The sequence below is a fragment of the Crocuta crocuta genome, unplaced genomic scaffold (assembly GCF_008692635.1).
Source record: "Crocuta crocuta isolate KB4526 unplaced genomic scaffold, BGI_CrCroc_1.0 scaffold50, whole genome shotgun sequence".
Lineage (NCBI taxonomy): Eukaryota > Metazoa > Chordata > Mammalia > Carnivora > Hyaenidae > Crocuta > Crocuta crocuta.
In genome coordinates, this window is record NW_027527428.1 from 5,142,272 (window position 1) to 5,152,248 (window position 9,977).

General features: G+C 58.3%; 1 protein-coding gene across 2 annotated transcripts in view; it reads right to left on the bottom strand.

The window, feature by feature from the left end:
• The window catches only part of CYTH1 (cytohesin 1), a 37,299-nt gene extending 28,012 nt beyond the window's left edge, over window positions 1-9,287 (bottom strand). The window contains exons 1-2 of one of the 2 annotated variants that reach the window (XM_077755070.1): window positions 9,180-9,198; window positions 8,787-8,933 (exon numbers count right to left, since the gene is read on the bottom strand). In XM_077755070.1, coding sequence (XP_077611196.1) covers window positions 8,787-8,814 — 28 coding nt within the window. In that variant the 5' untranslated portion in view covers window positions 8,815-8,933; window positions 9,180-9,198. Of the gene's footprint in view, window positions 1-8,786 lie in introns of both variants that reach the window. The other variant, XM_077755074.1, reaches the window with a different exon arrangement.
• Window positions 9,288-9,977: the final 690 nt, after the last annotated feature.

Below are 9,977 nucleotides of genomic sequence, written 5' to 3' on the forward strand. Positions count from 1 at the left end.
CCGGAGCTGCCGCCTGGCTGCCACTGGGCGCGTGTGCTCCCTGCGGGCGTGTTTCCATGAATGTGATTCCAGCCGGCCCCTCCCACTGCCCCCCACGCGGCCTCCGGAGGAGGGGTGCACCGGCAGCTCGCAGGCTGGCTGCACTGGCTCCTCCCGCCCCTCCCCGGGAGCAGACAGCTGACGGCTGTCCCTGGGGGGATGGCAGCCCTCCCCTCAGGTTAGGGGCCCTCTCATCACCGGACATACCGGAAGGCAGCCCCGCGCAGGGCACCCTCTCCTCCCCCTCTGCACCCTGCCCCCCTCTCCCGTGCAGGGCAGTGATGCTGACCAGCCGGCTCCTGGGCTCCAGGGCCTGGGACCCACATCTTCACACGGGCGCGCCGGCCTTCCTGGCAGAGGGCTCGCCTCCCACTCGGTCACCAGAGGCTGTAACATGACATTCTGGCACGTTCCAGACAGGAGGAGTTGGAGGACAGGACTAGAGGTGGCTGGGACAAGACACATCACTGCGGCCCGAGAGCTCTCAAACTCCGGACGGCCCAGGACACCCGAGGAGCACCATGAAACACACGCACTTGGACCCCCGGACCCAAGCTGAGGGCTCCATGTTGGACCCGAACCCAGGACGAGTCGGGGCAGCCGTCTTCAGGCCACCCGGGGAAGCGCTGCCTCTGCCTAACAGGGGCAGACACAGAAGGTCTCAGAAGTCAGACAAGTGAGGCGAGAAAAGAGAGGAGAAACCTCTGCACCACGTCAGGGCTCTCGGACCCAGCACTGCTGACCTGGGCGATGACTCCCCATCTTGGGGTGCCCCGGGCGCCGCAGGCTGCTGGGCTGTGTCCCTGGCCTGCGCCCACTGGACGCCAGAGCGCCCCCACGGCCCCCTCTAGATGGGACAACTCCCTCCAGATGCTGCCAACTGTCCCCTGAGGCAAAACTGTCCTGCTCAGAACCACTGCTCCAGACAAACAAGGGGGGGAACCCCCAAACACACCCCTGCACCCTCCCCTGACTTCTGCTAGGAACCCCCCAGGCCTGTCCCCACACTCCTGTGGGTCCCCTGGTCTGCTGATTTCCTTGTCACTGTGACACGGTCACCAGACCCAACCCCAACACCCCACCTCTGCAGCCCAGCTGATGTCTTTTAAGAAACAGCCACACGAACAGTTTTATTTTTGTGTCAAAATGGCAGTTGTCATCTACAGGAGTCGCACCAGGTCTATGAGAAATAAACACTAGAAGCAGGGATGAGATCTTCGTTTTAGGCTGCAGACGGAAACACGCTTCCTGCAAGGTGAAGACGGACAGTCACCCCCCGCTCACCCGCGAAGGGTCCATTATGGGGGTTTCATCTCCCCAGACGGAGCTCATGCTGTAGATGTACAACCAGGGCTACGTCCCCTCTGGATGCACCATTACCAGTGTTCACACACACACACACACACACACACACACACACACAGCAGGGGGCTCCGGACCCCTCACCTCCTGTGCAAGGCCCGTGGCCGCCCACCGCCCACCGTCACCACCCCCACTCCTACTGCCCAGAGGCCCTCCAGCCGGGCTGCGCCTGCGGCAGTGAACCTGGACAAAGTTCCACTTGCACGTGGGCCACGGGCGGCTGTGAGCGGAGCCCGCGGGAGTCCATTCTCAGCACAGACAAAATGACCCACGAAGTGAGCGGACCAGAAGTTAGACGAAAAAGCCACCAACGGAAAGTCTGCAGGGTGGCCCTCCCCAGAAATAAAGATGTCAGCTGCTGAAATAAATAGTCCCATGATCAAGGTCACAAAATCACACTGATCAAAGAAAAAGACCATTCAAAGGCCAGTGATCTCAGGAAATGTACCAGGAGAGAAAGTTTAAAACATGGTTTTCTCAGGCTGTTAATTCAGCGATCTTAAAAAAAAAAAAAAAAAAAAAGCAGAACAAGATACAGTACAGAGACACACTTTGTAAACTCTGGTACCAAAGTCAGANGCGCATCCGCATACCACCCACCAACAAGGTGCCCTATTAGTTACTGCAGCCAATACAAAGACGCTCAGACACGGGTTCAGCCCCAAAGAGCCCCCTTCCTTCTGGAGGAAAAAGAAGCCAGCAAGTGTGTGCAAATGAACACTAGCAACAGGTGCCGCGGGGTCGGGCCCGGGAGCGCGGCGGCCAGGCTGCTGGAGGGCCCCACACGGGGCCGGAGCCGGGCAGCAGAGGGCACTCCGGGCTGGGCAGAGAGACAGTCGCACGGGGAAAGGGGAGAAAGAACACTCTGGAAACGTGTGGGGAAGCTGGGGTCACGCAGTGTCCTCTGAACGTGATACCAAGACACCGGATTCTACTGTTGTGGAGCCGAGAGGAGCTCGGCTCGGGCGTGGTGGGAAGTGGTGGGGACAAGGCATCACAAGGGAAAAGGAGGCTTCTCAGCAGTCACGAAGGGACAGGGACAGGGACACGGGGCATTTGTCCAGTGCAGGAAAAACCTGGGTCCCCAACTGGGAGCAAGGACCGTCGTCTGCCCCCCCAGAGGCTCACGGCTACAACTCCACGCTGCCGCAGCGCTCGCAGCTCGGCTCCCCTCTCTCCAGCTCTCCTGCGGCCTGGGGCGTTCGGGGCGGCCGGGTGACCCTCTACCCAGCGTGCGGGGCAGGGGGAGGCAGCAGCACTTGGTTTATTTGACCCACAGCTTCTGCGGTGGAGCTACACCCCCATCTTTCAGCTTGCCCGGTGCCACGCGAGCTAATGCGAGGCACGGGGCCGGGCCGGGCACGCTGACCTGGGCAGAGGCCCTGGGCGCCAGCGGGCACAGCGGGCAGAGCACCTGGTTCTCCGTCTCCCCGTCCTGGCCACTGAGGCACAGAGCTCCTGACGCGTCTGCTCCACTCCTGACACTCACAGGTGCTTACTTTTAGGCAGAACCTGCTCCCACTGAGCTGGGCCTGAAGAGCTCTCAGGAGAGCAGCACCTTCTACTCTAGCCCCAAAGCAGAAAAACCCAGCTCCCAGAACCACACCCCGACCCTGATCAGAGTCACCGGGGGGTCCCAAGAAGGTTTTCTGGCTTCGGAGAGAAGCTTCGGAGGGGCCGGAGGCACGGGCTGGGGTCCTGGGTCCTGGTGGCCGCTCACGGGCCGGGCGCAGCCAGGCCGGGCACAGAGGGACCAGCTGCGCAACTGGGCCAAGGGAGCACCGTGCTGCCCGGAGAGGCGGCCCTCGGAGCCCACCCCCCCAGCTCAGCAGCGCACGCGGAGCCAGCGGGGGCCGAGCTGTGGGGAGGAGGGCCACGGGGGGTGTAGCGCGTGGGCAAAGCTTAGTTCCACGTTCTTCGTGCTCCGAGACCCTGGGGGCACTTCTCCCTCTCCAAAGTGAACTGGAGAGGCGACAGGATCCTTTGTGGGGGGTCTGGCTGTGAACTGCCGACACCAGGACGGCTTCTGGCGGCCTCCCTCTAATACAAACAGACCCTTACCTCTTGGCCTTTATCCTGGATGGTATGAGGTGATCGGTTTCTCTGGACAAATTCCCTCCTGCCCATGAGCGCCGCGTGGCCCTGTGGCAGGGCCAGCCGCTCACAGGAGGAGGGAGTCGCCAGGAAAACGTAGGAAGATCCCAAAAGGGAAAGGTCCCTCCTCAGCGTATGCGCCGTGGCTCCTAAAAGTACATTTACGTCGGGGTACCTGGGGGCTCAGAGGGTTGAGCGTCCAACTCTTGATTTCAGCCCGGGTCACCATCTTAGGGTTCGTGAGTTCGAGCCCCGCGCTGGGCTCTGTGCTTGGGATCCTCCCCCCCTCTCTGCCCCTCCCCTGCTCCTCCTCTCTCAGAACAAAGAAACCAAAAAAAGAAAACCAAAACAAACACACCTATTTATATCACCAACAAGATTTTTACAGAAATGATATAAATAAAATAATAGCAAAGTCCTCATGAAAACATTTATAGGCGGACAGTCCAGAAGGAGGAACAAGGTGAAGGGAGGGAGTCGCTCCTGGAGACGGACACTGGAGAGGCGCGAGGCGCGTGACGGGACGCGGCCCGGGACACACTCAAGAGGCCGCGTTTCAAGTCACGAGGTCTCGGGGGAAAAAGACACACAAATATAAAGAAAAGCAGGATTATTCAGCCAACAGCGGTGTGGCGATAAGCCAGCCAGTCATTTGGGGGAAGACTTAGTGGAACGCCTACCTCATTTATATCAAAATAAGTTGTAGCCGAACCAAAGACTTCAACGTAGAAAGAGGAACCATAAAAATTCTAGAATTAAGCACGGATTAAAATGGCCATGGTCTCAGACAGTGTGTTTCCTGCACTGAGATGAAACGCCTCTGCGAGGAAAATGAAAGGTGAGTAGCCGGGACAACAGATCTGCAAGCGCGTGCGAGGGGTGACTTCCGGGACTCAGCAGGACAGCAGCGCGGGGACCAGAAGTCCCAAACAGACAGCTGGCAGAGGACACGCAGGCGGCCACGAAGAGAAACACACACGTGGCCCAACACGGAGAGATGCTTGAAGGCTCTAAAATTTTAAACACCAGGGGGCTCAGTTGGTTAAGCCTCTGACTTCAGCTCAGGTCATGATCTCGCGGTCCGTGGGTTCGAGCCCCGCGTCGGGCTCTGCTGACAGCTCGGAGCCTGGAGCCTGCTCCAGATTCTGTGTCTCCCTCTCTCTCTGACCCTCCCCTGCTTGTCTGTCTCAGTCTCTCTCAAAAATAAACATACGTTAAAAAATTAAAAGAAAACTTAAGAGACGACAAGTGAAACACGAACACCATACTGCTCTCTGTCATTCTGGCAGAAAGTGAAATGTCTGATGACACAGGAGACCCTGACAAGGACGTGAGGGCACATGGGGGGGGGGGGGGGGGGNCCAACGTTTCCACAGGACCCAATCTCAGACGCCACGTGCTTTTCGATTCAGCAATTCCATTTAAGAATTTCCCCAACACATACTTCCCCATCTGCAAAGATGAAAGACTACTGAACCACTACCTGCTCATTAAAAAGAATGAGCTGATCCGTGAGTGCTAATCTAGAAAAATCTCTAAGACGTACTTGGTGAGACAGGAAACCACAGAGCATGAGGTATGTGAGCGCCCAGAAGACTCTGAGGGGGGCATCTGAAGCCGCCGACGGGGACCGTGTTGGGAGACGAGCCCGTGGAAAGGGAGCAGGTGTGGGCGTGGATGCCTCACCTCCTGTCTCTCTGCCTGTGTGGGTCCACAACTCAGGCAACATTGCACGTTAAAGTTTCTATTCTGCCATTCTGCTGTGGTTTTGTACCTGGGACTCCGTCTGAAGTCTCTGCATCTGAGTCCTGACTCTTTAACAGAAAACACAGAAGAAAAGAGCCCTTAAACACCAGGGAGAAAGGAGACGCAGAAACAGCCACGGACTCAGAAGAGAAGTTCACTGGCTCTTTCTCGGGTCAGCAGCTGGGTTTTTGGGAGCGCTCTGCGGTGAGGAAGACGCTCTTTTCTTAAGGAAGGAGGGGGCGTGCTGGGGTGAGTCCCGCCCCCCCCCCAGATGAGGGAAGTGGGCCCCAACCTGCCTCCCTCGGTCCCCTCCAGTGTCACCCACACCTGCGTGGCCAGACACCGCAGGTGCTCAGGGGACACGCACAGGCACTCCTGAGACGGCCACGCCTGAGCAGCGGGCTCGTGACCGTGGGTGCCCGGCGGAGCCCTGATGATCACGTCCGCCCGCGGGGTTGACCGCGTTGCCGCTGAGGCCGCACGGGCTGGGGCACGCTGAGGTCAGTGACCGTCCCTGCTGCGAGACGGAACCCCGCAGGCCGCGGCTTCGGGGGCAAAAGGGGGAGGCCGGCGGCAGCCACGAGGAGATCTCCGGCGAGTGGAGAGGCAGGAAGAGGAGCAGAGAGGGGACAATGGGAAGAAAGCACACCCAGTCACAATGCCCTTGGACGGCTGTCAAACCGCAAGGGACAAGGGAGAACCTGGCGCCGCCCAGCGCTTCCAGAAGGCCCAGCCCTCCGGCCACAGGCTCTGGAGCCCCCACCACAAACACACGGCAGCGGCCCTACCAGAAGCAGAGAAGCGGCAGGTCTGCCGTCCCCTAGGCCCTGTCCTCGCCTCCGCTGACCACTCTGAAGGGCTCTGACGGCCCACACCGGGGCCTGCCTAGACCCACAACACCCGTCCTTTCTTTCTTTTTTTTTTTTTAATGTTTATTTTTGAGAGAGACAGAGCATGACAGACAGGAAGACACAGAATCTGAAGCAGCTCCAGGCCGAGCTGTCAGCACAGAGCCTGACACGGGACTTGAACCCACAAACTGTGAGATCACGACCTGAGCCAAAGTCAGATGCTTAACTGACTGAGCCCCCCAGGCGCCCCACCTGCCCTTTCTTTCTACCTGTGCCGACCCTGTGCTTCTATATTCCATGACCAGGAGACCTTGGGAGGCTGCAGAGAGCCTCAGGCTACGGATGCAGGTCAGCTCTTCCAGGGGGGCAGACGCAAGCCTCGCTGCCGCTCACTTGCCTTCCTCCTCAGAACAGAAGGGCGGTTCTGATGCTCTCACGCGGGCACTGGGAGCACAGTCTCCGGTGCACTGGCTGAAGGGCCTGGGAGAGCCCACCAGGGCCAGTCCCCCTGACCTGTCAAAGCAGATGATGAGGCAGGGCCGCTGGGAGGCGCTCTTGCTTACAAATAAAGATGTAACCACTCCGCCTGCAAATCACAGACTGAACCCGCAGGGAAGGGAGCGAGAAGGATCTGTGGGATACGGATTTCTCGATTTCTCGTTACGGCACTCTGGCCTCCCCTCTCCCCGCCCCCCTCACCTGAAGCGGTTCGCCCCACGCAAGGCCGGCACGATCACGAGGAGTGCGCCAGGACCATGGGGTCGGGCGGGAGGCAGACGTCAGGGGTAGGGTTCCTGGTGCCGCCTGAAAAACCAACACCCTGATGGGGAGGCACTTTACTTCATTCCATCCCACACCCTCCCTAGACCCACATGGGATCTCACAGCTTAAAATGGTTTGTTTGTTTGTTTCTGTTTCTATTTGGACTAGATAACAAAGTCCAACTGTGAACTTGCGTATTTCCTGACGACGACCTATGCACTGTCACGTCCAGTTTTATAGGTGATGTAAGACTGGCTGAGTACAAATAACCTGCCAACAGAGCCCAGTTGAGGCTCACTGGCCGAGTCCTCAGCTCTTACTGGAAAATCACATTCACTTCATTTACTGAGCACCCGCAGAGGCCCGGCCATGCTGGGAGCTCAGATTTAAACGGCTGCGGCCCCTGCCCCGCACAGAACCTCAAGGCTGGAGGGGGAGGCGTGTGAGCCCGTAGCTATGGTACAGCGGCCACGCACGCCTGGCACTCGGAGGGGACGCCTGGGAAGGCCTGGGCACACCAACGGGACTCTGGGAGGGGGTGGGGGAAATGGAGGGTGGCCCGCTCTTGACGGTGACTCATCCCAAGCAAAGCTGCCCATTAATCCTGTCTCTACAGTCTGAGCTCTAAAGTCCTCAGTCCCAAAATGGTGCCCCACTGTCACCCTGGGTCAAGCGCACATGATGCGCAGCTCACGCCGGATCTGGAGGCCTCCAGGACGGCCGGGGGCCAGGACGCCTCTGAAGTGACCATTCAGCAGGACCTCTCCCGGGTCGGAGGGCCAGCGGCGAGTTGGGGTGACCAGCGGGCACTGCCCAGGCCAGGCTCACACCTACTGTCCCTGAATCATGAGTGACGTGCTCTCTTCCATTCTCGAAAGTGCCCCTTTCGAACGAGAGACGGTGCCTACTGTGGACGTACCTTCCAGATCCAACGCCTCCCGTGTGGGCGGTTCACCGCCCGCCTCTTTCTGGCCCGTCTCCAGAAGTGCCATTACAAGCACCCGCACGCCCCTCCCCAGTCCCTCCCACGTGGTACAGCTTCCCAAGTCACCGCAGGGAGGTGGGCCACGATAACCTGCACTCAGAGCTGAGGCTTCCCAACGTACTTTCTAGAGAACCCGATGAGGAAAAGCATAAAAAGGACCCCAGAACGTGTTACACCTTCCACAAAACCTACTGTGGAATCTTCAAAGTCATCCGTGCAGTTTGTTACTAACTACAAACCAGGACATGCCTGTGCGGTCGGGTCCTAGGGCGCTGCCGCCATCTGGCGAGGCCGCACAAGACAGACACACGTCCATACACGTCCACACGCGACACTCACTGACTTCAGAGTGACCGAAGGGGCTTCGCCCAGGTCTTCCCCAGGGTCCTGTGGGCTTTCTAAGCCACCCGACCTGCTGCCCCTTGACTGAGAGCTTCCCAGGTTACAGTGTGGGTGTGGAGAGGATCCAGGAAGTGTACGGACCCAAGGGGCCTCCAACGGTCTTTACCAATACTGAAAGAGGAAGGTCAAGTTAGCTCAGAACTTGGTCAAAACGGACGCCTCGGGGGTGCTCTCCCTGGTCTCCTGTCTGTGCCTCTCACATCACACCCGTCCTGGCCAACTGTCACTCAGGGTCAGGAAATACAGACACCATCCCCGGGCACACGGCTCCGTGCAGAAGCACCCAGGGTGGACCCTACAGACAGGCAAAGGTGGGGGGTGGGGGGGAACTTCTTGGGCTTAAACACACTGAGCTACGCACACGCTCCCGCCAGCCCCAGCCTACGCACGGGACCCTCTGGTCCTCCTCCCGAAAATGGGAAGAAACCCCCCAGTCTGGGTAGCTGCTCCTCCCGAAAGGCAGTAAAACTGTCACCCGGTATCTCCCGCCCAGATCGAGAGTGACTTCACCCCCACTCCAGACACCCGGGCGGGGCCGGACTCACCCTCCTCCTCTTCCGTCTTCAGGACCATCTTTCTCCACCACAGCAGGGCCCCGAGGGCCGCGAGGCTTTGTCCTGCGGAGGCCAAGTGGGGCGCGGGGCTCCCCTGGGCTGTGGGCTGGGCCGGGCGGGGCGGCGAGCACCTGGGGGCTGCGGGGCCAGGACAGCTCAGAGCTGCTTCCTGAACCCGGACCAATGGGCCTCCTCCGGTGCCACAGGCGTCACAGCCACCACCCAGTTCCTGAAGTCAAGCTCAAGTAGCTTCGGAGGAGTTAACCAGTTAACCGCCTGCTGCCTGAAGAGGCCGGAGGCCAGAGCCCAGGATTCCGGCAGCTGCGCTCCCAGACTTTCCTCCGACGCAACCACAGTGACCTGTCTGCTCACTTGGCGAGTTACCTTCTCAGAGGAGGAAGCCCCGGCGCTCTCACGGCGAGAGGGCGGCTCGTGTGCGAAGAGGATGATTAAGAGACCGTCATCGTTACAGCATGCTATGTATGAGGTCACAGGCTAAAAGGAGAAGGCAGTTTTTAAGAGAGAGAGAGAGCTGGGGAGAGGGGCAGAGGGAAGGGAAGAGAGAGAGGAAGAGGGAGAGGGAGGGAGAGGGAAAGGGAGAGGGAGAGAGAGAGAGACAGAGAGAGAGAGACAGAGAGAGAGAGACAGAGAGAGAGAGACAGAGAGAAAGCCTTAAGCAGGCTCCGGGCTCAGCACAAAGCCTGACACAGGGCTCGATCCCATGACCCTGGATCATGAGCTGAGCTGAATCAAGAGTCGGACACTCAACCGACTGAGCCCCTTAGGCGAGAAAGCAGACTTTTAGAGGAAAAAAAAAATCCAAGGCCATTGCCAATACAAGTTCGGTTTTATCCCCATTCTATGTGTTCATTTCTGCATATTGTGATTATATTCACGCTACATGTTTATTGTTGAAATCAGATTAACAGTAATGAGGAAAAAACTCTAAGTCCTCTCACCTGGGAATAACCACCGATGACATTCTGGTATCTTTATATTCTTCCAGATTTTTGTTCTGTGTATTGTATTCTCACTCTGTATCTTTCTCCAGCACACATACACAAACATATCTTTTCTCTCTATAGATGTCTTGTACCTTATATACGTGTGTAACCATATCATAGAAACATATCTTTCTCTAAATGTATTTATCATATCTTAACAGATAAGTATACATATCCA